Source organism: Apium graveolens, chromosome 5 (genome assembly GCF_009905375.1).
Source record: "Apium graveolens cultivar Ventura chromosome 5, ASM990537v1, whole genome shotgun sequence".
NCBI classification, from domain to species: Eukaryota; Viridiplantae; Streptophyta; class Magnoliopsida; order Apiales; family Apiaceae; genus Apium; species Apium graveolens.
In genome coordinates, this window is record NC_133651.1 from 127,917,028 (window position 1) to 127,943,234 (window position 26,207).

At 37.0% G+C, this 26,207-nt stretch overlaps 2 protein-coding genes, 1 non-coding gene and 1 pseudogene across 3 annotated transcripts; 3 read left to right on the plus strand and 1 right to left on the minus strand.

Moving 5' to 3' along the window:
* Positions 1-203: 203 nt before the first annotated feature.
* Positions 204-485, plus strand: LOC141660376 (peamaclein-like; annotated as a pseudogene).
* A 1,736-nt stretch (positions 486-2,221) lies between these two features.
* LOC141724482 (thioredoxin domain-containing protein 9 homolog) lies at positions 2,222-5,625 on the plus strand. Its single transcript, XM_074526642.1, has 4 exons — positions 2,222-2,376; positions 2,885-3,160; positions 4,963-5,121; positions 5,217-5,625. The coding sequence occupies exons 1-4, from the start codon at positions 2,353-2,355 to the stop codon at positions 5,394-5,396; spliced, it is 639 nt and encodes a 212-aa protein (XP_074382743.1). The 5' UTR covers positions 2,222-2,352; the 3' UTR covers positions 5,397-5,625.
* Positions 5,626-16,078: 10,453 nt separating this feature from the next.
* On the plus strand, positions 16,079-16,185 carry LOC141662569 (small nucleolar RNA R71). The gene has a single exon (XR_012550677.1). It is a non-coding gene; the product is annotated as a small nucleolar RNA R71 (small nucleolar RNA).
* A 3,218-nt stretch (positions 16,186-19,403) lies between these two features.
* On the minus strand, positions 19,404-25,200 carry LOC141724483 (uncharacterized). Its single transcript, XM_074526643.1, has 6 exons — positions 24,933-25,200; positions 23,693-23,898; positions 22,744-23,023; positions 21,349-21,456; positions 20,602-20,849; positions 19,404-19,758 (listed from the first exon to the last, which is right to left on the minus strand). Exons 1-6 carry the CDS (start codon positions 25,122-25,124, stop codon positions 19,635-19,637), a joined length of 1,158 nt encoding a protein of 385 aa, XP_074382744.1. The 5' UTR covers positions 25,125-25,200; the 3' UTR covers positions 19,404-19,634.
* Positions 25,201-26,207: the final 1,007 nt, after the last annotated feature.

The following is a 26,207-nucleotide window of genomic DNA, read 5'->3' on the forward strand; positions in this document are numbered from 1 at the left end:
AACGACTTTCTTTCGGATTCAGCTGAATTGAAGGATACACCATGCTTTCATTAAATTCAGAGTATCCTTTACTAATGATAAGTTAGTAGCTTGGTTCTTGTTTACGTAGGAATACTGGATATATACTGCAGAAGGTAATCGAAAATCTTCTGCTAGGCAGAAAAGACAGTGTGAGGTGCCTCATGTATGGACCTCAGTGGAAAATGTGTGGTTTTTGTCTACTTACGTCGTTGAAAATTCTGTTGACAGTGGATTGCAGAGGAAAATGCAAAGGGAGGTGCTCCAAGGCAGGAATACAAGACAGGTGCATCAAGTAGTGTGGCATATGTTGTAAAAAGTGCAAGTGTGTGCCTTCTGGGACATATGGGAACAAGCATGAGTGCCCTTGTTACAGAGACATGATCAGCTCCAAAGGCAAGCCCAAGTGTCCTTGAATTGCCTCTATCATCTGCAGTCTCTTCGGACTTTTGTTCCTCTAAAGAGTGTGTAGGGTGTGATATATATATATATATATCATTATGTCCTTATGATCCTTAAAGTGTGTACTGCTTACTGGTTGCTACCACCACCATGAATAAATAATTTAAATTAAATCTTGTGGCTTACACAATCTCATTACTCACCAATTGATCCATGAGTTCGTAAAGCTTAACCTGATCATGTCTTTGTAAATGAAAATGGAATCAATCTTTTTTTATTCCTGAATAAACCAATGTCATGCTGAAACACAAACAGGCAGCTAAATCAGTAAACACAACTGCGTACGGTACAGGGCATGTAACATAATAAAATTGAACCATCCTCTACAATTATGGAAAAATAAAAGGATTTTTAGAGTTGTTAGGAGGGTCAGGTAATCCAAAATGGCGTCGTAAGACAACAAACAAGATCATCATTGCTTCCGGAACTCCTTTACAAACACAACGTATGACTCCTAGCTGCCTGGGCCTCATGTATCCTACTATCTCCACCTTCACTTCACAAGATAGGTCCATCAATTTTGTTGGTTTCGACGACCGGTTCATTTTCATCTGGGGAGATCGATCGTTTGTTGCTGTCTGTATTTGTAAAGGATTTTTCTTATACGTCGATTGACTTGGAATCAAAACGGGTGAAACATAAATATTATCAAAATATGGTATCGGACTGTGTAACTATATATTGGAATTTTTTATTTCAATATTTTTATATCTACACTTATTATTAAAATTAAAATATTAAAAATTTGTCCATTTAATTTTCAACCCATCATTTGATTTTAACAGCTCCCATATTTTTTATATATTTATGTACATTCATTTAAACTCGGTCATTTTAACTTCACCTTCAATCATGATATAAATTTTTAATAAACTAAAAACATATAAAATCTATATATTATAAATTGCGGGATAACCCTTTCCTAAGATTTGGTATCCATATTTTGGCTCCGATATAATTTTTAACTTTAATTTGACTCAATGCACTATATATTTTTAGGTTGGTATCCATATTAAGTTTATAAAATGTACTTATTATGACCCATTTTAATTATAGAAATTTTAAAATACAATTTTAAATATGAATTGTGTTACTTATGTTAAGTTTTTAATACAAATTTGAAGTAAAGTTTAAATTTTAATAGATCTATTTATAGAAATAATCTCATAAAATATATAACATAAAAATAACATATTTAACGAAAATAGTTCTTAAATAAAGTTATCATAATATGTAAATGCAATACACTTATTATCTAGATAATTTAATCTTTCATAATCATATTATTCAATTTGAATTATAAATTTATTTATTTATTTTATTAAATAATTTTTGAGATTCCCGTGTGCGTAGCACGGGCTATAAACTAGTATTAAAAACAATCCCATCACAAGTTAATATCCTCTTAAAATGGGATTTTAAAATTTTAATTAATAATCCTATTTATCGGACCTAGTAAAATCACAAAACTAAAAATAATAAAGATTAGCATCTAATGAAATAAAATATAACCTTTTTGCAAAGCAAGAATAAACTCTTAGTAAAAAAAAGGAATATTGAGTTTCATAACAATATAAAAATTATAATTTTTTATGAATTTTTAATGAGTTTATTAAATTCATATTGGAATACTTTAAATTTTAAATATATATAATAATTATCTTATTTGGAAAAATTGAAGCTTATTGTGAATTCGAAATAAAGTAAAATATAAAAGATAAAGGAAAAAAGTGGAAACGACGACGTTTGGCATCATAAGGCTCTAAAGCAGAACATAGTAGCAATCAATCTCCCTCCGGCCTCCATCTCGATCTCTCTACTCGCATTTTCATTTTTAAAATCTCAAAGATTTAAAATTTCATCAATTAAATCATGGATAACCCTAAAGTTCAAGAGGTACTCATTCAATTCCCTCTATCTTTCTTATCTATACACATAAATTTGTATGTACTTGTGTACGCATACATTCCTCATATATGTATGTCTATGTTTTACAATTTAATTTTTAACCTAGAAATGTATGTTCATTGATGTTTGTTTGGTAAATGTTTGTGTTGTTGATTAAGAGAGAGAGAGGGAGAGAGAGAGGGAGAGAGAGAGGGAGAGAGAGAGGGGGGGAGAGAGAGCGGGAGAGAGGGAGAGGGAGAGGGAGAGAGAGAGAGAGAGGGAGAGAGAGAGGGAGAGGGAGAGAGAGAGAGAGAGAGAGAGAGGGAGAGGGAGAGAGAGAGAGAGGGGGGAGAGAGAGAGGGGGGAGAGAGAGAGGGAGAGGGAGAGAGAGAGAGAGGGAGAGAGAGAGGGAGAGAGAGAGGGAGAGGGAGAGGGAGAGAGGGAGAGGGAGAGGGAGAGAGAGAGGGAGAGAGAGAGAGAGAGTGTTTTTAATGATGATAATTGGGGATTTTGACAGATCTTAGAGAAGCAAGTGTTGACGGTAGTGAAAGCGGTGGAAGATAAGATAGACGATGAGATCTCGGCTCTAGATCGTCTCGATCTGGAGGATATCGAGGTTTTGAGAGAGAGGAGGTTACAGCAGATGAAGAAAATGGCGGAGAAGAGGCGACAATGGGTTGCGTTAGGTCATGGCGAGTATTCGGAAATTCAGGCAGAGAAGGAGTTCTTTTCTGTTGTTAAAGCTAGCGATCGTGTTGTTTGCCATTTTTATCGCGAAAATTGGCCTTGCAAGGTATGTTTATTATGTGCGTCATGTGATTGTAATTAGTTTTATGTGTTGTATTGTATATAATGTGAAATGCATGAAGTTTGAAAGTATATAAGTATGTGATCATTTTGTGCCAGAGTGTAATTATCCAACTGTTATTGTATTGGTTTTTCTCTCTAAAGAAATTATGTTAAATTTGGTTTGGGTTTGGAATTAGTCTGTTAAATGGTGTTATAAGAGTTGGTAAAAAAAAATATCAATTTGTGCAAGGTAAGGAGGCTAGATCCGTAGTTATTTGACTAAAGACTGCCTATAATTTTTTTTGGTGGACTGTTTTGTTTGCGTTTCTATTCTTTGTTTCACAGTGACCTTGATTTTAAGTGCCTTGAGAAGGAGGTATTAGTCAATTGAGCAGTGGCTAGGCCTCTAGTGAGAGTATGAGTTTTTGTTTCAGAAGCTTGTCATCGAAATATATTGACGATGAGATAGGCTTCTATTCTCTGTTTAAACCTTTGACGTGTGTATCTGTTTGGCAACTTACTTATAAGCCACTTATGGCTTATAAGCCCGTAACAACTTATCGACGAGTGTTTGTCGACCCAACTTATAAGCTGAATTTACAACTTATAAGCTGATAAGTTGAAAGTTGGCAGTGACGTACTTTTTTCCAACTTATTTTCATTTTTTCACTTTTTTCTAAAGTTTTGATTTTAAAATATAAATTTTTAAATATTTTCTAATTTAAGATTCATGAACTAAGATAATTGTAGTTAATAATTATTTGTTTTAATTTATTTAAGTAAAAAAACTTCTGACTTATAAGTAAATTTATCCAAACACTTATAGAACTTATAAGTATTTATCAACTTATCACTTATTTCGCACTTAATCATTTTAAGTCATAAGTTACTTATTTTAAGATTTCCCAAACGGGCACAATATAGGCAAAGGTTCATATTAGAGCTTATCAAACGTGATAACCATTTACCTAAATGTTTCCCTTGGATCACATTACGATTAACAATCTGAATCACATTATTTATATCAATAAAAAATGAACTGCATGGATATTTCACTGTCCATAGCTTTGATTATTGTGGATCAGCGTATTTTCTCACAAGTTTTTCATTAACATGGGCCAGCAAATTCTAAAGGTCTCACCTTTGTATCATAGGATCCTAAACAAAAAATCTTCTTAAAGTATCTTCCAGTCAACCTTCCTTTTGCTTTATAACCAATATTACCTTTTATCTTGCCCGTTCGATTTCTTCATTGCTGGTGGTGATCAGACAACCTGCAACTATATGTTTGTGATTCTGCGGTTTTAGAGTTGCAGAATCACCAATATCATTAAGAATTATGAAAATTGATTTGGTTTGGTTAGATTTGCAGAATGATCACTAATTCTGCATGCAAATTTTACAGAGTAATTAGAAAATAAAATTGATTTGCAGTTCTTTTGTAAGACCATTAAAAGAAATGTTGTAAACTATTAATAACAGTTGCAAACACATACCTTCACAAAGTTTAATCTGAATCGTTCATTTCAGTTAGATCTTATGATATAATTTAGCTCTTAGGTTCCCTTATATACATGGTTCTCGATTGGGTGGAACACATTCTCTCTATATATGATGTATAGTTTGGAGCATAACTTTGAGGATAACTTGTTTAAGGACCTATTATACATGTAAAATGATTATGTTAAAGCATAAATCTGTGGGAGATCTATTTTTGCTGAAAGAAAATAACTGCTGTTTAGAGTGGATTTAATGTGCATTGTATTAAATTCAGAGTGGAAGGAAATAATTCTTATCAAATTGCAGGTAATGGACAAACATTTGAGTATATTGGCCAAGCAGCACATAGAGACGCGTTTTGTGAAAATAAATGCAGAGAAAAGCCCATTTTTGACCGAGAAGCTGAAGATTGTTGTACTTCCAACCCTGGCCCTTATCAAAAAGGCCAAAGTGGATGATTATGTGGTATAGATTGATTGTAATTGGAACCCTTCAATTGATCCTAAATTAAATTTCCCTAATTTTTTCAATGTGCTAAACTACCACTGCTTACAATTTAGGTAGGGTTTGATGAACTTGGTGGGACAGATGACTTCGGCACAGAGGAACTCGAAGATAGGCTGGCCAAAGCTCAAGTTGTCATTCTCGAGGGTGAATCATCTTTAAAGCCATCCAAGTCTAGTGCGAAAACCAGAAGTGTCAGACAAGGCACAAATCCAGACTCCTCTGACTCGGAATGAGTGTGTTAGTGATTGTTTTATCAATCCAACGTCTATTGACGGATCTTGTACTGGTCACTACTATATTTGACCAAGCTTCCAAACTTTGTCGTATTATGTTTTATAATGCTAACAAATGTTCTGGGAGTCGCTAGTGGTGCAGTGTTTAATCACATCCGGTTACACCTGGTCTTTCTGTATGCTATTATAACTCTTGCAAGTCTTTATTAAAGCATTTTGTGATTTGTAATTTGTGCTTTCATTTACGACGATTACAGGGGATCTATGCTTATTATAAGTTTCCAGGCTTGAGAGAAATGAGGTTTGCATAGGCATTAGAGAAGCCCAAAAAAATTATTTTATAAAGTTAAACAGCAGTTACCAACAAAAATAATAATGTCATTTGCTCAATTTCCTGACCAACAAAATCTGAACAGTATCTTAATTTGTAATTATTTTGAACAATAGTCAAAATTCGAAGATCTATGACGTATTTTTCTAATTTTCTTTAATTATATAATAATTAATTTTCATTCAAATTCTAAAGACAGTCCAAAAGGACGGAGTATTTTGTTTATCAGAAATCCAATAATTGTGCCCAACGAGATAGATAATAGATTGGTAAGAGAAATTCCAACAGCTTCCTCCAAAGTCCAAACATAATGAATTTGAACAGCGTCGTAATGACTTCTTGTACCATTAATACTTTTCACTTATCAGTTATCACTCTTATTAATAAGAAATCACTAGTCATTCATTGTATCATTTTTTAAATAATTTTTTTTTCTTTTACTTCTTCACTCTCTTGCTTCCATACTTTTCAAAATTTATTATAAAAATAATAATAAAGAAGAAATATAAAAAGTATTGTTAGAACTGAAATATAAGATAATCATTTTAATTATTAGAACTTAATAAGTATTTTATAATATTTATAAGAAACTTCCTAGCACAGTGGGACTCGCTCTAAGAGCTTCTAATTTGTCTGTCCCAAATTCTCGTGATCCCGAGATTTACTAAAAAAAATGGACATCACCTAATATGTTAGAGTATCTCCAACGGGGGAGACCCCTTAGCTAAAAATCTAGGTGGCATGGCATAAATATAATTATAAAGATTATGTCTCAAATACTCGTGATCCCGAGATTTACTAAAAAAAATGGATATCACCTAATATGTTAAAGCATCTCCAACGGGGGAGACCCCTTACCTAAAAATCTAGGTGGCATGCTATAAATATAATTATAAAGATTATGTAAAAAATAATTGCACTCCAATGAAAATGGATTGTTAGCTAAAATTATAGCCAAACTTATGATGTTGACTAAATTTGTTGAACCACTATAAACCTGCAAGAAAATTACACATCATTTGTTACTATATTGAATTAATACATTCTATTATAACAACTTGAAATAATAATAACATACTATTTTTAAAATATAACCAATCATTATAGTCAATCCAGTTGAACCATAATTCCTTAGATAATCATTATTTTACATCATTTTAGCTAACAATTTTAACCAACACCGTTGTAGATGCTCTTATAGGCTATAATAAAAATATTAAAAAAACCACCAACCAAATAGCATACTGGTTTTAAAAAAGAAACCACTAATATCATAAAAGATCCGGTAAATGAAGCACAATCCGACCACAATTTGCAGTTAAAACTCTAACATAGTAAGAACGGATTAGGATATGGTGATACGGGACACGAATACTGTTAGGGCGAAATCACGCACTAATATTCACGCAAGTATACGCGTTCGCAAGTAATATAGAATACTTTCTAGTTCGTTCCCTCAGAGACTCAGACTAAGTTATTGTCTAATTTAACTCACTCACCAATGTATGATTACTTCTCAATGTTAAGATAATAACACTTAAAATTGTTGATTAAATATTAACTATAATTAACTACTTAATTAACCACTTAACTAACACTGCAATTTATCAATAATAAAACACTCATGAAATCACAACTTCATTATTACTTCCTTCTATAGCCATAGTTATTACCTTTAGCATGTGACAGTGATGATATTAATCGAATAACACAAAACTGATAAAAGCCAACTTTCATTGTACTAATACCATTCTACCAAACATCCACAATTAAGATAGAAATTGAATAGTCATCAATTATGTTGAGTTCCTATATGTCTACAGAAATTGACAACACAACGATTTAAGCACAAGTTACTCCTTTTGATTACATAGGGCAAATAAAACTGTTAGAGTTACCCACTAATCATGCACAACGTACATGAACCTATGCTAGCATGGCAAGTTCTAAACCTCAAGATCCACTGTCGCTTCACAAGAGATTAACACCCTATCTTATATGTTCGCGACGCACATAAGACGAATACGCACAACCAATACTAGATATCATGCAATCATCACACACTAAAGTATTAAACAATTAACTAAAGAATTTCATAATAAATCCATTGCAACCCCATGATCACGATTAGCCCATAATAGAACTTATCGCCATCATGGGTTCATATGAAATCATGATAAACGAACACAAGAAAATAACAACTAAACTAATTATATTAAAACAGAGTACGTCACAAGAGTAAATAAGTCAGAGCAAGAAAACTAGCATCCAACGTTACAACGAAACAAGAATCACAAGAATATATGCTTCCTCTTCGTTGTTGTGTGCTAAATCGGTCTTCTTCCTTATCTCCTTCGCTTCTTGCAAAACATAATCTAAAACATAATCCCCTCTTAATACCCTGTGAAAAACGTCTCAAATCTACTTATATAGTAGTCCCATAAAACTCAGATTACATAGAAGTTGGAAGCCAAACAGAAGTAGAAGTCTAAAATAATATATTATTTTCCCCGACCCTGCGCGGCCGCTCAGCATTTCTGCGCGGGCGCGCAAGGCTGCTGCGCGGCCGCTCAGCATAGCTGCGCGGGCGCGCAGGACCCTACTGGAAAATTTCCAGGTTTGCTCCGTTTCTTCGCCGTAATCTGCCCGTTCTTTTCCTCTCGCAATGGTGAACACATGCCAAGGCTTATTCTTGATGATTCCTCCTCCGAAATGCAACTAATACCCTGAAATGCATAAACACTAGAAAAACGCATCAAATACACAAAATACTTGATTTCAAGACACCAATTTAAGCCATTTTAAGACGTTCTAAGTGATATAAAATGCCACTTATCACACCCCCAAACTTAAATCGATGCTTGTCCTCAAGCGTCACAGACTCAAAAACAAATAAAAATATGCATGAATGCAATCTATATGAAAATGCAACGATCCCCCTTACTACAATTAACCAATCAAATTGCCACGTCTCAACGAATGCAGTTAAACACTAAAGATCAAGAAACTCATGCAAACGGACATACCGCCAGAAACGTGGTGTGTGCAAATGCTTAACAGATATGCTTCGGAACTAGACCAATTACTATGACTAGACTTTCCTCAAGGCAATCCTACGATTATACAAAGAATAAAAATTCTAGGCACAAAGTGATATACAACACTACAAGAACTTTAGAGCTTACTACAGAATCGTGCTTTTTATTTACAACGCAAATGCTTATTTGACCGTGCAGTGAGTGAGGTCCACAAAAGATTTATACAATGGTATCCATGTAACGAGCGTTAGGTTAGCGGATCCCAGACTCTAAAAGCCTTAGGTCACTAGGCACAAAGTCCCCTAAGAACTTAATAACTCGAATACCAAAGAGCCCACTCTTGATCAATTACGCAATTTTTTTTTTTAATTCTGAGCAAGTGCATTTCGCTCCATCTTGCTCAACCCTAGACTACTCGCATAACATGCGAGCCGGCTACTAGCCATTTGACGCCTAGCCACAACTAGCAACAAATTCCATTTTTACTCCATTTTTTTTTCTTTTTCATGCCTTTACCACTAAGAACCTATTATCAAATTCTAAGCATAATAAATAGATTATCCTCGAAAATAATCAGATCATAACAACAATCTAGTCCTTCAGCATTCTCTAAGACTTAGTGACAATACAAGTGCTTCTAGCATGCATATCAACCTACACAACTTAATATCACTTTAATGCTATCACTACACTCGCATCAATATCACAATTCAGTCGATAAATTATTGCAAAAGGGATCATGGTATATGTATGAGCTATATGATATGACAACAAATAAAGCTATATATAAAAAAAACTATATGGCAAAAATTATGCAACTATATGAACTAACTATCATGAATATGCAACTATATGACACACACAAAATATTCCTTAACTACCACCCCCAAACTTAAAATCTTCACTGTCCCCAGTGAAGGTAGTAGAAAGGAACACAGGGTATACCTACTCGGAGTCATCATCATCATCACCCTCAGTGGGTGGAGTATCAGGCGGCGGGTATGCAGAGTCCTCACCAAAAACTGGCCACTGGATATCAGCTCCAAGGCCTCGAAAAGCAGTCCCTAACGCAAGGGTGAGCTCCTGAGCAAACCTGCTCTGCGTCTCATACATGGCATCCATCCGCCGTGAAAGCCTCCTATACTGGGCATCACCCATCCCAGCACCCTCCTGAGCTCTCGAAGAACTAGCCTCACCACGCCCTGGCCTGGCCATAGTAGCACCTCGTGCTGGACGCCCTCCTGGAAGACGATAACCCAGCCCATGCTCCTCAGGCTCACCACCGGTCCACTCCTGCATCCCATTCAGAGTGCCAGAATCTATAGGAGCTGCTGGCAACTGCAACTGCTCATGAGCCAGCCAGTTCACTCCTACTGCACGGCATAGCTTTGTAACCGTGGATGCATAAGGGATGTTCATATGCTTTGCTCCCCTCAAAAACTTCAGAATTCCTTGGTAGATAAACTCACCAAGGTCCACATAGTATTCCTCATTCAGAATTCCCCACAACAATTGTGCTCTCTCAACTGTGACCTCGTGTGCATGTGAAGAAGGCAAGATATTAGCACATATAAATGCGTTCCATGCACGGGCATACCTGTTCATGGCGATCGCCGGAAAGTGACGATACTCATTATTGGCTGGACTGCGGTTCCAAACTGTGCCCGGTCGACAGAGAGTCGCACAAATCAAATCCAAGTCAAAATCCTCAGCAGTCTTTTCATTCCAGTTCTCCTCCTCGGGCTTCCTCTCTCGCTGTCCAATCACTCGGCGAATCGCCGCAGGATGATAATCAACCGTCAGCCCCCGAACTACAGAAAACCCATTCTTTTCAGCCTTCGCGTTCGCGTAGAACTCGCGAACAACACTCATCGGTACTACTTCGGGCGACTCACAAAAAGCTATCCACCCCTTCTCTGCAATCATGGGCAACAACTCACCATCCCTCCCTGATGGTAAAAACCCCCTCTCCTTCAGAATCGGCTTCCCCAACAGCCTAGTATACTCCTCCTCCGCGGCTCTGTCAGTTAACCGAGGCCTCGCAGCAGTACCCCTTGATGAATCAGCAGTAGGAACTGTGTTGCTGCTGTCAATAGTGCGTGCTCTCTTGGGTGCCATTGATTTATGAATAAAAGTGTGTAAGAACTGATTTTTGATGTTTATGAGAGGGTTTAAGTGTAGGAAGTTGTGGGAGATATGTAGGATAGGTGTATGTATATATAGGGTGTGGAGTAGGTTAAATTAGATTAGGAGTGGGGTTGAGGGATAAAATCATGGGGTAATGGGAAAAGAATTCGAGGGTTTATGGGCTGTAATGGGTTTTTGTGTTTTTGTTTTTTTTTTTTTTTTCTGAACTGTAAAAAAATTTCTGGAACTCGACCCCTGCGCGGCCGCTCAGCATTTCTGCGCGGGCGCGCAGAGGGTCTCTGGAAAAAAAAAATTTCAGCCCCTGTTTTCTGATTTTTTTTGTGTTTTTGGATAGGTTATTAACTTATAAGGGTTCCTGTAACAACAATTCATGGGTTGCCTCCCACGCAGCGCTTCTTTTTCGTCATTAGCTTGACGTTCCGTTCCTTTCTCACGTAGTCAACAAAATGGCACTAACCACCTCTCGGTTTGCCATGTCCCCATAGTAGTGCTTCAACCGCTGACCGTTAACCTTGAATGCTTGGTCCGAATCATTCTCAAAAATTTCCACCGCTCCATGTGGAAACACAGTTTTGATAATAAAAGGTCCAGACCACCTTGATTTCAACTTCCCAGGAAAAAGTCGGAGCCGAGAGTTGAATAACAGAACTTGTTGCCCTGGCACAAACAACTTAGGATGTAGCTTCCTATCGTGCCACCTTTTCACCTTTTCCTTATACATTTTGTTATTCTCGTACGCTTGAAGTCGAAATTCATCAAGTTCATTAAGCTGAAGCATTCTTTTCTTACCAGCTGCATCTAAATCCAGGTTCAATTTCTTCAATGCCCAGTAGGCCTTATGCTCAAGCTCCGCCAGTAGATGACATCCCTTACCGTACACCAACTGAAACGGTGACATCCCAAGTGGAGTTTTGTATGCTGTTCTGTAAGCCCAAACAGCTTCATCGAGCTTTAAAGACCAATCCTTCCTTGATGGACAAACAACCTTCTCTAGAATGCGCTTTATCTCTCTGTTAGACACTTCCGCTTGACCACTTGTTTGCGGATGATAGGCAGTAGCTACTCGATGATTCACATTATAACGCTGCATCATAGAATTGAACGTACGGTTGCAAAAATGCGATCCTTCATCACTTATGATTACCCGAGGTGTTCCAAACCTTGTGAAAATTTGCTTATGAAGAAAATTTAGCACTGCCTTTGCATCATTTGTTGGTAAAGCTTTAACTTCGACCCATTTTGAGACATAATCGACTGCCAGCAAAATGTACTGATTATTGCAAGACGAGATAAAAGGCCCCATGAAATCGATTCCCCATACATCAAAGACCTCGACTTCAAGCATCACATTTAATGGCATCTCATCCTTCCTTGCCAAATTTCCCACTCTTTGGCAACGATCACATCTTAAAATAAACTGATGAGCATCCTTGAACAAGGTGGGCCAGAAAAAACCTGCTTGCAGAATACGAGCTGCCGTTTTCTCACCTCCATAGTGTCCACCATAAACCGTGGAATGGCAGTCTCGTAATATCCCCTCCGTCTCACAGAACGGGATACATCTCCTGATGATCTGGTCAGCTCCCTGTCTAAACAAATATGGTTCATCCCACATATACCACTTCACCTCATGCAGAAACTTCTTCTTTTGCGCGGATGTCAAATTGGGAGGCATTATATTGCTGACAAGATAGTTTACAATATCTGCAAACCATGGTTCTTCCTCCTGAATTGCAAACAACTGCTCATCCGGAAAAGATTCATTGATTAACGTCCTATCTTGTGAAGTAGAATCGAGATTCTCCAACCTAGAGAGATGGTCAGCTACTTGATTCTCGGTACCTTTTCTATCTTTGATCTCTAACTCAAATTCCTGAAGTAAAAGCACCCAACGAATGAGTCTCGGCTTCGAATCCTTCTTAGAAACCAGATAGCGAATAGCTGCATGATCAGTGAATACTGTCACTTTCGTACCAAGCAGATAAGATCGAAATTTCTCAAAGCCAAAGACTATAGCCAAAAGCTCCTTCTCAGTAGTGGTGTAGTTCAATTGGGCCCCATTTAAAGTCTTACTCGCATAGTAGACCACATGGAAGAGATTTTTCTTGCGCTGTCCCAGAACTGCACCTACCGCATAGTCACTCGCGTCACACATCATCTCAAACGGTTCTGTCCAATCTGGTGCTGTAATAACTGGTGCCGTGATCAAACTCTCCTTGAGAGTCTCGAATGCTGCCAAACATTCATCATCAAATTTGAAAGGCACATCTTTCTCAAGTAAATTGCACAACGGCTTAGATATCTTTGAAAAGTCCTTGATGAATCGTCGATAAAAACCCGCATGACCGAGAAAACTACGGATTCCTTTCACTGAATTAGGTGGGGGAAGATTTTCAATGACTCCCACCTTGGCCTTGTCCACCTCCAGACCTCTGCTAGAGACCTTATGCCCAAGGATAATGCCTTCACGCACCATAAAATGACATTTCTCCCAATTAAGCACCAAATTAGTTTCCACGCATCTTTTGAGTACGGCGCGCAGATTATTCAAGCATTCATCATATGAGTGTCCAAAGACGGAGAAGTCATCCATGAACACTTCGACGTTATTTCCAATCATGTCAGAGAATATAGCCATCATACATCTCTGAAAGGTGGTCGGGGCGCCACATAACCCAAACGAAACTCTACGAAAAGTAAATGTGCCAAATGGACAAGTGAAGGTAGTCTTTTCCTGATCCTCTGGTGCAATACAAATCTGATTATACCCGGAATACCCATCCAGAAGACAAAAATACTCATGTCCCGCCAATCTGTCAAGCATTTGATCAATAAAAGGGAGAGGGAAGTGATCCTTTCTTGTGGCTTTGTTCAATTTTCTATAATCCATGCATACTCTCCATCCTGTAACTGTTCGAGTAGGGATGAGCTCATTCTTTTCATTTGCGACCACAGTGATACCTCCCTTCTTAGGAACACATTGTACAGGGCTCACCCACGAGCTGTCAGAAATAGGATAAATGATGCCTGCATCTAGCCATTTCAGAATTTCTTTCTTCACCACCTCCTTCATGATTGGGTTCAGTCTTCGCTGCTGTTCCACAGTTGGCTTACTACCTTCTTCTAACAGAATTTTATGCATACAATATGAGGGACTTATCCCCTTGATGTCTGCTATAGTCCATCCTATAGCCGATTTGAATTCTCTCAAAATCCTTAAGAGCTTGTCTTCCTCACTACCTGAAAGGTCAGCTGAAATAATAACAGGTAACATAGATGAATCACCTAAAAAGGCGTACCTCAAGTGTTCAGGTAATGGTTTGAGCTCTAAGGTAGGCGCTTCTTCTATTGATGGTTTGAGCTTCCCTTCAGCGTTCTTGAGGTCAGAAGTACCAAGAGATTCAAATGGTATATCTAGCTTTCGCTTCCAGGGAGAAGCGTTCAGATATTGTAATTGCTCGTTGCTATCTTCATCATCACTGTCAAATTCCCCCACTAAGGCCTTTTCCAATACATCAGACATTAGCATGTGATCGAGTTCCGAAGTAACCGCAAAATCAATCACATCCACTTTTAAGCACTCCTCATCTTCTGTAGGGAATTTCATTGCCTTGAATACGTTGAAGGTCACATCCTGATCTTGAACCCGCATAGTAAGTTCTCCTTTTTGCACATCTATCAAGGTACGGCCAGTTGCCAGGAAAGGCCTCCCCAAGATTATGGGAATCTTTTTATCTTCCTCAAAATCCAGAATAACAAAATCAGCAGGAAAGAAGAGCTTATCCACCTTGACGAGCACATCCTCAACTATGCCCCTTGGGTAAGTAATGGAACGGTCCGCCAATTGTAGCGACATGTATGTGGGTTTTGGATCAGGTAGGTCCAGCTTTTTAAAGATTGACAACGGCATCAGATTAATGCTTGCTCCCAAATCACAAAGGCACTTGTCAAAAGTTAGATTGCCAATGGTGCAAGGAATGGTGAAGCTTCCTGGATCTTTCAGTTTTGGTGGTAACTTTTGTTGCAGAACCGCGCTGCATTCTTCCGTGAGAGCAACGGTTTCAAGGTCATCCAGTTTCACCTTCCTTGAAAGAATAGTCTTCATAAACTTCGCATAACTAGGCATTTGTTCCAGAGCCTCAGCGAAAGGTATATTGATGTGAAGTTTCTTGAACACCTCCAGAAACTTCCCGAACTGTCTATCCAGCTTTTGTTGCTGCAATCTCTTAGGAAAAGGTGGTGGAGGATAGAGCTGTTTCTCCCCTGTATTAGCCTCAGGCAGAGTGTGTTCAACAGTAGTCTTCCTTGGTTCCGCCGCTTTCTCCCTTTGCTTAGATTCTTCATCTCGAACTTCAGCTTCGACTTCTTTTGCCTTTTCAGCATCAGCTACTTTTCCAGACCTTAAGGTAATAGCCTTGACTTGCTCTTTAGCTTCCTTCCTGCCTGGTACTTCCGTGTCACTACGAAGAGTGCCAGGTTGACGATTGAGCACTGCATTGGCTAATTGACCGATTTGATTTTCCAAGGTCTTGATAGAAACCGCCTGACTCTTGCACAACAGCTTAAGTTCCTCAAAATCAGCACTAGTAGGTGCAGCTGCACTTCCCTGTTGAGGATATGATTGTCTTGTAGCATACTGCTGTGGTTGCTGGAATCCAGGTGGGTTAAACTGTTTACTCACTCCTTGCTGATATGGTGGCTGAATAGCATTCTGATTATTTCCCCAGCTGAAATTTGGATGATTTCTGTTGTTAGGATGATAGGTCGCTGGCACAGGCTGCTGTTGTCGCTGATAATTATTCACATACTGAACAGATTCGTTGACAAGAGAACACTGATCCGTAGCATGAGAACCTGCACAAAGCTCACAAACCATAACTATTTGATTAACTCCATACGTAGCCAAAGAATCAACCTTCATTGATAGCGCTTGGAGCTGGGCTGCAATAGCGGTGGCTGCATCAACTTCCAGAATACCTGCTACCTTGCCTGATGTCATCCTCTGAGTTGGGTTTTGATGCTCATTTGCAGCCATCGTCTCAATAAGATTGTACGCCTCAGTATAGCTTTTAGCCCATAAGGCGCCTCCCACTGCTGCATCGAGCATGGGCCGAGATTGAGCCCCCAAACCATTATAAAAACCAGTGATCACCATCCAATCCGGCATTCCATGATGTGGACATTTTCTCAACATTTCCTTGTAGCGTTCCCAAGCCTCGCACATAGATTCTGTAGGTTGCTGCGCAAACTGAGTAAGAGCACTCCTCATAGCAGCAGTCTTTGCCATTGGATAAAACTTCACCAGAAACTTTTGCGCAAGATCTTGCCACGTAGTGATTGACCCAGCTGGTTTAGAATGTAACCAGTCTTTAGCCTTATCCCTCAGTGAGAATGGGAAAAGCCTCAACTTGATAGCCTCATCAGTCACGCCATTATACTTAAAAGTGCTGCAGATCTCGACAAAATTCCTTATGTGCATATTGGGGTCTTCAGTTACCGCTCCTCCAAAAGAAACAGAATTCTGCACCATCTGAATAGTGCCCGGCTTGATTTCAAAGGTGTTAGCTTGAATAGCCGGATGAAGGATGCTTGACTGAATGTCATCAATTTTAGGCCGAGAAAAATCCATAAGAGCTGGATCAGCTTGAACAATATGATCTCCCATATTTACTGGTTCTTTCTGCTCAGTTCCTGAATCCGAATCCTCAAAATCTAACTTCTCCGGTGTATCAAGAACTTCGTCTTTCTCCTCAGCTGTATCTAAAGTCCTTTTGCGAGCACGAGAACGAGTTTGCATAAACGCACTAAAGTACCTGAAACACAACCGAAAAGAGTAATTAACTACTACGTCCTAATCACTGAGTCCTAATGACCAATGATGGTAAGTACATAAACTAAACAAATACGCCGAGTCCCCGGCAGCGGCGCCAAAAACTTGTTAGGGCGAAATCACGCACTAATATTCACGCAAGTATACGCGTTCGCAAGTAATATAGAATACTTTCTAGTTCGTTCCCTCAGAGACTCAGACTAAGTTATTGTCTAATTTAACTCACTCACCAATGTATGATTACTTCTCAATGTTAAGATAATAACACTTAAAATTGTTGATTAAATATTAACTATAATTAACTACTTAATTAACCACTTAACTAACACTGCAATTTATCAATAATAAAACACTCATGAAATCACAACTTCATTATTACTTCCTTCTATAGCCATAGTTATTACCTTTAGCATGTGACAGTGATGATATTAATCGAATAACACAAAACTGATAAAAGCCAACTTTCATTGTACTAATACCATTCTACCAAACATCCACAATTAAGATAGAAATTGAATAGTCATCAATTATGTTGAGTTCCTATATGTCTACAGAAATTGACAACACAACGATTTAAGCACAAGTTACTCCTTTTGATTACATAGGGCAAATAAAACTGTTAGAGTTACCCACTAATCATGCACAACGTACATGAACCTATGCTAGCATAGCAAGTTCTAAACCTCAAGATCCACTGTCGCTTCACAAGAGATTAACACCCTATCTTATATGTTCGCGACGCACATAAGACGAATACGCACAACCAATACTAGATATCATGCAATCATCACACACTAAAGTATTAAACAATTAACTAAAGAATTTCATAATAAATCCATTGCAACCCCATGATCACGATTAGCCCATAATAGAACTTATCGCCATCATGGGTTCATATGAAATCATGATAAACGAACACAAGAAAATAACAACTAAACTAATTATATTAAAACAGAGTACGTCACAAGAGTAAATAAGTCAAAGCAAGAAAACTAGCATCCAACGTTACAACGAAACAAGAATCACAAGAATATATGCTTCCTCTTCGTTGCTGTGTGCTAAATCGGTCTTCTTCCTTATCTCCTTCGCTTCTTGCAAAACACAATCTAAAACATAATCCCCTCTTAATACCCTGTGAAAAACGTCTCAAATCTACTTATATAATAGTCCCATAAAACTCAGATTACATAGAAGTTGGAAGCCAAACAGAAGTAGAAGTCTAAAATAATATATTATTTTCCCCGACCCTGCGCGGCCGCTCAGCATTTCTGCGCGGGCGCGCAAGGCTGCTGCGCGGCCGCTCAGCATAGCTGCGCGGGCGCGCAGGACCCTACTGGAAAATTTCCAGGTTTGCTCCGTTTCTTCGCCGTAATCTGCCCGTTCTTTTCATCTCGCAATGGTGAACACATGCCAAGGCTTATTCTTGATGATTCCTCCTCCGAAATGCAACTAATACCCTGAAATGCATAAACACTAGAAAAACGCATCAAATACACAAAATACTTGATTTCAAGACACCAATTTAAGCCATTTTAAGACGTTCTAAGTGATATAAAATGCCACTTATCAAATACCGGAATACGAAATTTGCTAATGATCGAAGAGTCTTAATCTAAAACTCGGCAAACAAAATAATAATAGTAAATAAATATACATATCTATATTCATGATAAGATTTTTATTGTAAAATATTTCACATTTTCATTCAAAAATCATAAATTCATAACAAGTGATAAAAGTTTAGTTCTTCAAAATAAGTGGAAAATTTGGAAAACCTCGGTCAACATTATGTTCATTTTATTTATAAAGAACAGACTTCATTTTTGGTTCGTCGAGAAAAAGATTTGCAATTGATAGAAAACTTTTCTCGTGAATAAGTATATATAGTGGCTGACTATAAAAAAACCGAATTTTTTCTAATTTGGTTGGATTTTCACTACTTGAGCCGAATCAGAGACATTTCGTCCCCGAGTCGAATGTGTTTTCGTGTCAGACTCACCACTCAGAATATCTAAGATCCAAATCAGAATCCAAACTCTTCCAGATCCAAAACCAAATCCAAAAAATCGGGTTCGGGTAATCCAAACGGATCAAAACGGGTTGGGTATTCGTCGGGTCGGGTAAAATTGTCATCCCTACATGTAATTAAAAACTCTTTCAATATAGAATAATAATAAAATTAAACTATGTTTTCAATCCTATATAAACGATTACAATCACAACGATGATACAGTGTAGTACATTGGCATGCATTGGGAGAGTCAGACTGCATACGACAGTCAAAAAGAAGATTCCATACTTCCTGGACTTTTACTTACATTTAACCACAATTTGCATAGTAAAAACATCCAAAGTGGGACATCATTTGTGGCTGATCAATGATTACTCCCTTGTTCCATTACGAAAAAAAATTATCCCAAATTACTTATACATTTCCTCTTTCAATGCAAATTGTCTAATCTTTCCGTATAAATATAAGGATAACTTTCCAAAATTATCCCTATATTTATTATTTTCAAGATTTAATTTTCTAAAATAAAACAATATTCTCATTTTTCAATACATTATATAAGAATATTCAGTAGAAAATGTTAACCAACCAACTTTTTCTTAATAAACATTATTTTTTCAAAAAGTACATGTAAAATGGACGAAGGAAGTACTATAAGAACCTTAGTTGATTGAAAAATGTGCTTCTACAAATTAATTACTACATTAAAAAGCACAAACGATTTGCTGTATGCATTATTGGGAATTGGATGTAATATGCACTCGGTAAGAGCAAAAGTAGCATCTATACAATTTGAAACCAACTTCACATTGTCAAATAATTTACCAAACAACAATTTAACCATTAAAGACATTGCATGCCTAAACAAAAGAAGACTTCTTCAGGCTACTTGTTCGTCGCTAGCAGCAGAGGCATCTTCTCTCCTATCATTGGGCAACGATAGAAGTTCCATAAGCTCCAAACGATGCTCTAGGCCTCTGACATAATGGCCCAACAGCATACACCTATACAAAGAGGAACAAGATGAGGTAAACATACAGAAACCAGAGATATTGTTGCCTACACAAGCAATCACTGAACAGAGCGAATGCGAACATTTGATAGGCAGTGGGCAAAGAGAGTAAGAAAGAATGTAATACTGAATCAAAAAGTTTAGGAGACGGATACAATTGAGCTTACAATATAGGTTGATAAAAAACTGAATACACTAATGAATCATACTTAATTTGAACAATACGGTATAAGGTTATCTATACTTGACTCCTAAAGTCCGTAAAAGATCTATTTCTCAGGATTACAAATTAGCATCCAAGACATTTCAAATTTTAAAACTTCGAGTAAAAAAACAACCTAACAACCAAATCATTAAAAAAATAACAATAATAATGATAATGAACTGCACAAGGCACGGATACTCGAGCTTGAGAACTGTAACATAGCAAACTGGCACACAGAACCCCACAAATTTTAAGGAGCTGGTGGATGGGGCATGTCATAACCAGAGGGACTAGTAAAATACTTTCCAAACTCTAGGTTTTTTAAATAGCTTCTTTTAATTGTTCTCTAGAAAGTGTCACTTGACATCATCAACTTGTTGTACAATACCCCTAACTACCCTACATCATCAACTTGTTGTACAATACCCCTAACTTGTTTTAAACACTTTCTGTTCTCATTGTTGAAGCTTTTTTCAAGTATTTTCAGCACAACCAGAATTCTACAGATTACAGTCTACAGCAAAGTAGCTAGGCATTTGCAACGGAGGCTTGTGAAAGTAGCAATAAAAGAAATGGTAAATGTGCAGCACTAAGTTCATGGGATTTAGAAAAGATAGAGAGCTATCGAACCAAAACAGTAGACGTGCTAGATAATCCCGGGTCAACGAAACCATGGGATGAAACTGAAGAGATGTGTTCTCAACAAGATCAGCGTGGTCTTCCTTAATTCCACCATTAGCAGTTCCACTTGAAGCATTGTCCGGTAAATTTGGTGCCTTTGAATGCACTTTTGGAGAAAGGGTTGCCAGGAGACCATGGACAACCGAGTGAATCGTCTCTCTCAATTCAGGAGACGTTGGCTCTGATAATTCAGCTACCTGTTAAAATTGTGAATTAGATCACATATGTAGGTCCCAAATGATACTAAAAGAAAGCGAAAAGGAGAAACCAGATATTCAAATGAATTTGATAGAAATTATCTGATTTGTAAATATATTTTTGACATGGGGAATACCCAAGTTGCAATAGCCAACTGATTAGACCCACTAGACCTGGGATTAAAATCAACTCAACTTGATTGAAATAGTTATAAAACAGGAAAATCAATAGATATTAGGCATCCACAACCCGCATTAAATTACAGGGAGAAAATGAGCCCTGAAACTATTCTTATAAGCAAAAAGTATAAATAAATAATTGCACAATTAAATTAAAATATAAACTTGTGATATGTAAGACCCGAAGAAGCAGTAACTCTTCAAATAGTCCACAGACTGCGCACATACATTGAATATTATACTACTTGCCTAAACAATAAGAAGTACAATAAAACATGAAAGTTCATTTAATAAATGTCAGTAGTAGCTCAATATAAACCTTTTCTGGCTGCAACGATCTTAGATAATCCAGCAAATCATTTTTCTCTTCCCCAACAAACTGCTGCATCTGTAGAGCAGCAGTTTTCCTCTTGGCTTCACGAAGCTCCTTAAATATGCAAACAGTAAAGTCTATAAGAATGTATGTTTACCCAATCAAAAAGATATGTTACTGAAAGATGCATGAGTGATACTGCACACAGATATAATGTAGAAAGAAGCATCAACATATAAAATTAACACTGCAGAATTTGTGTCAGGAATCTCTACTCATAGAAAGACAATAAAGTCTATGCTACAGTAATTACAACCAAGCATACTCTGACTTACTAGTACAAAGTTTTTTTGCATGGTAGTTACCTTCTATATTTTCAGCTTTTGTCAAGTGTTAGACTACGTTAAACAAATAGTTCACTAGCAAGAGAAAACTACAGGAGACTGTATCTGCCTGAATCAGAAACCATCAATCACTTTAGTCTTATTAATCTCTCGGTCCAGCAATATATTTCTCAAAAAGCCTTTTGTAGATCCTTTCAATAATCAGTCATTTTTTCTCACTTTCCTAAACTTTCTGTTTCTTTCGTTAACTTCTCCAAATTCTCATATTAAGACTTGACAAGCAAAATCAAGGGCTCACACCTTGTTCCAGTATATAGCAACTACCAAAACACTAGCCTACAAGTTGGTCCCACACTATCAATACCTAATGCAATTTGGTTAGCTAATTTTTTTTTCAACATGTACTATCAACGCAGATAGTAAAGAGCGGTCACTTCTATGTTCTAATTGATGCAACATAAGATACTTCACTTGAGAAAGTGCTTGTTTCACCACTCAACCATTTGAAGTATTTAAGGGAAAAAAACTACCATGCATGTTCATACATAAATAAAGGCAAGGACTTGTAACAAAGTTGAATACCAGCATCCTCTAGCAACTTTTGCGATCTTAAAAACGTATACCCTAGCTCAAAATACAGCATAAAAAACCTTAGTGTCATCTTTAATTGCAATTTTAAGCATGTGCGATATATGATCATTACCATGATCTATCAAATTCAATTTACCTTTGATTTATTTTAGAATATATTTTGTGGCTCCAACTGTCATTTTTAGATTACTTTTAACAAAAATAAAGAACTAGTACCAAGGAACTCCAGAGGAAACCATGGCAAAAAAAAGTGCTCTTTAATCATTTCTAAGTTCATCACAAAAGTAAACGAAAATTATTGAAATTTATGGAGTAAAACTTAGTAAAAAGTAAAAACTAAGCAAGCTTGCCCCAATATAGTATTACTCTCATATGTTATGCTTAAAAAATAACTTCAAAAAGTAAAGTACATTTCAAGTAATTTAGCCTTTAAATTTGCTAGTTGTAATGGCATTTTTTTCTTTACCTTCTTGACAGATGACAGACTAGACTGCAGTTTTGAAATAAGTTCTTTCACTTGAGGGGACATTTCCCCAAGATCAGAAATATCATTTACGTTCTCATTTGTGTTTGCGGAGTCAAGAACTTCATCTTGTGTCCAAATTTTTATAATCTCATTGTTATCAAGCAGTAACACTTGATCTTCAAGCTTAGAATCTTCGATTTTGTGTTTATCAATATTTTCCTCATGTATGTCAAGGTTCCTCTCAAGACAAAGCCTATACTCCGCATTTCGTAGAGTATACCTGCAGTCACGAGGTATTCAGCTTGAAATTTTAAAATATCTAAATTGAATAAAAAATAAAAGAAAAAATATATACACACACACACACATCACTGATTGTAAAGTAAAATTTATTAGATTTAAAATTTTCTATATAATAATGGCAAGTAGAATAATGAATACACATTAATAATAAAAATACTAGATACGTAGTAAACGTTTGATGTGACCCTCTTCATCTAGACCAATATTTTTCTTTAGAACAACTATATACTTTAACTTAAATTTTTTAAAATACTGAAATATACTATGTAGGATATTAAGTTTGGATATCGACCTTTTTTAACTCAATCATATATACTATTTGTAAGTTCCTACTTTTAAAGTTGATATTTTTATCATTTAAACCCGACCAAGAAGACCAACCAATGCATATTATACAATAATTAATATTTTATTTTTAGAAGTCTATTTCTTTTTATATTCTGCCCGAAAGACCAATTGATCCATATATATAGTATCATAACCCAGTCCACATATGGTAGTCATAATTCACAGATGGGGCTTGATTGAAGATATTTAAATAGAACTAGAAGATGCAATCCCATAGTTAACGAACTTCAATTTCTCGTCTGATCCTTCATTCTAGTGGCAAATAAAATTAGAAGATGCTACAAGAAAGTAAACATACCCAGTCATCATCGAAGAAACCAATAACTTGGAGAGAGGTCCCCATAAAGATTCTATTAATACTTCAAACTGGTCCGACGGAAGTAAGCCTAACATTCCCGATATGGTCCTCTTCATGGCATCAACGGTAGTAGGAGGAACATCTTTTTGAATGACACTCACATCCAAAGGCTCTATTTCTTGAATCAAATCTGAAAGAACCAATTTCTGAAAATTAAACAATTAAATGGTCAAATGATATGCTCAACATACTTACCCTTGGTACAATCCTTGGAAACTACCTTACTGTAATCTAAGCTCAGTCTCTACTCTCTAGTACCTTGACGAGGTGTACACATGAGCATGCTAACAATATCAAATGTAATGGCTGTTATTTACTTGGTGAGATATGTGTTAATGCAGGGGCCTGCCTTGTTTCCTATCAAGGCAACATGTATAACATAATATAACTCGAGCAAAATCAAGACTTTTCTTGTGCAACCTTTGATCTACTAATTAGTGCTAGAGTGCTACCAAACTACAATTGTTAGAGACAAATAAGCCCATTTAGCAAGTTATCCATAAGAAACTGATGAAAGCAAATACATAATTCACATTTAAGGAAAGAGAATTTTCCTCTCCTTTTAGCTAAACCTGAGTTGTATCCGGGATAATCTACCAACTCAAGGTGCATTCATATACAAATACACGTGTATGCCTAGATTCTATATTATCAACTTAGTCCAAAGCTTCAAACTCTGTATCAATAAGTACACCTCACAGCTATTATTTAATCAACTCTTAATATATATCATATATAATCAGTAAACCGAACCAACCAACTACACTGCACTTTTCCGCAAGCAGTAAATCAAATATATACTAACAAAGCTAAATCACTTTGTACTGGATCAGCTCTTCAGGTAAATACACCTCTTCAGATAAATACATATACTGTGTGTACTAGAATCAGTAAGCACACTCAGATTGACAAAATTTACCGGACTTGAAAAGTATCCGTGAACAAACCAATAACGCCTCTCTCGTCTCCCACAAACAAATTATCCTCGCAACAAATCCACAAATAAACAGCCTAAGCTAAATCCAAACGTTCCGAGCTTCGACAAGCTCAAATTCAATACAATTCAATCCAAATCAACACTTTTTTATTCCAATTAAATTCATTTCACCAAACTAAACACACTGAATTACACACAATTACAAACATAAAACAAATACAATTAGAGGATGAACTGCTGTACCTGAGAGCGTGAATTACTAAAAGGATTATGATGAGGAGAGGATGACGATGACGAAGCTAGAACAAGGGTTCTGGAGAAGCGAGAGGGAGTGGTGATGGAGAAACGAAGAGTGAAAGGAGAGGAAGAGAGACGGCGGCGCGTGATCGGAGAAGGAAGAGAGACGACGGCGGAGAAGGAGGAGGAGGTTGCCATGAAACAACCGGGGTTAAGTTAACCCATCCACCAGCCTTCTCTAGCCTCTTGTTATAATAATATCATCCACTTAATATTTGCATATACACACCTGTTAGTGTTATATATGTTAGCAATCTTGTACGATAAAGACATTGTTATATATATATATATTGAATATATAACTACTTCACAAAAACATTGTTAATTCTTAAATCACATAAGCATATGAGAATTAATAATTAAATTAGGAGAATGGTTTGAGAAAACAAACAGAAATTGGATTTAATCTCGAGTCCAGAAAACTGTCTCCTTAAAGCAGTTTCGCCCCGCACCATCCGTATTTAGCGACCTGCTTCCCAGGATAAAACGAGATACTAGTATAATCGATAGATCGAATATACTCTCAGCGAACTTGAACTGAGCCCGAGAACTATCACCGGAATATTGGAAAAATTTAAGACTAAAGAGACCAAGAATGAAAGAGATGACTCTTATTTTCTTGACTTAATAAAACTGGTGCCCTAAGACTCTATTTATAAAGAGAGGCTTGAAAGGACTTGTTTTTCTTTTCGATGTGGTACATGGTATTTATAAGAAAAACTAAGGAATAGGTTTGTGCTACTCTCGATGTGGTACAAAACCACTTTTCATATTAAAAGGTAAAACTTTGGAACATCAGTTCTCATTCACCTTTTACTCATTTTGAGCGTGTTAATATGCGTTGGAATCCCCTCGAAGAGAAGAATACGTTCCAATAAATACACACCACTAACACATAATGTGTCTCACTCATATAGAGTCTCAAAATGATTCACAACTTAGTCTAAAATACTAAGTTTGTCCAACAATCCCCCACAAATGAGATTGATGGTCCAGTAGCACGCACCACATAGACACCACATAGACAGACAGACGCGGAGCTTGACTTGGTGATAGTTCCGGCGGTCAGATATAGCATACGATAGGTAGAGAATGCTCCTTGAACCTTCGCTCGAGTAAGTATATCGACTTTACTGGTAGACAGTATGACGCGATGTCCTTGAACTGTTCGACCGTTTGTGTAAACGATGACATACTCATCACTATATCTTTCCTGACTCA

Coding starts and splice junctions, on each gene's coding strand:
- LOC141724482 (XM_074526642.1), top strand. CDS start 2,353: ATGGATAACCCTAAAGTTCAAGAG. Junction 2,377..2,884: donor ATAACCCTAAAGTTCAAGAG/GTACTCATTCAA, acceptor GGATTTTGACAG/ATCTTAGAGAAGCAAGTGTT. Junction 5,122..5,216: donor CCAAAGTGGATGATTATGTG/GTATAGATTGAT, acceptor CTTACAATTTAG/GTAGGGTTTGATGAACTTGG.
- LOC141724483 (XM_074526643.1), bottom strand. CDS start 25,124: ATGGCAACCTCCTCCTCCTTCTCCGCCGTCGTCTCTCTTCCTTCTCCG. Junction 23,899..24,932: donor TTAGTAATTCACGCTCTCAG/GTACAGCAGTTC, acceptor TTTAATTTTCAG/AAATTGGTTCTTTCAGATTT. Junction 19,759..20,601: donor CTAGCACGTCTACTGTTTTG/GTTCGATAGCTC, acceptor CTCTTTGTATAG/GTGTATGCTGTTGGGCCATT.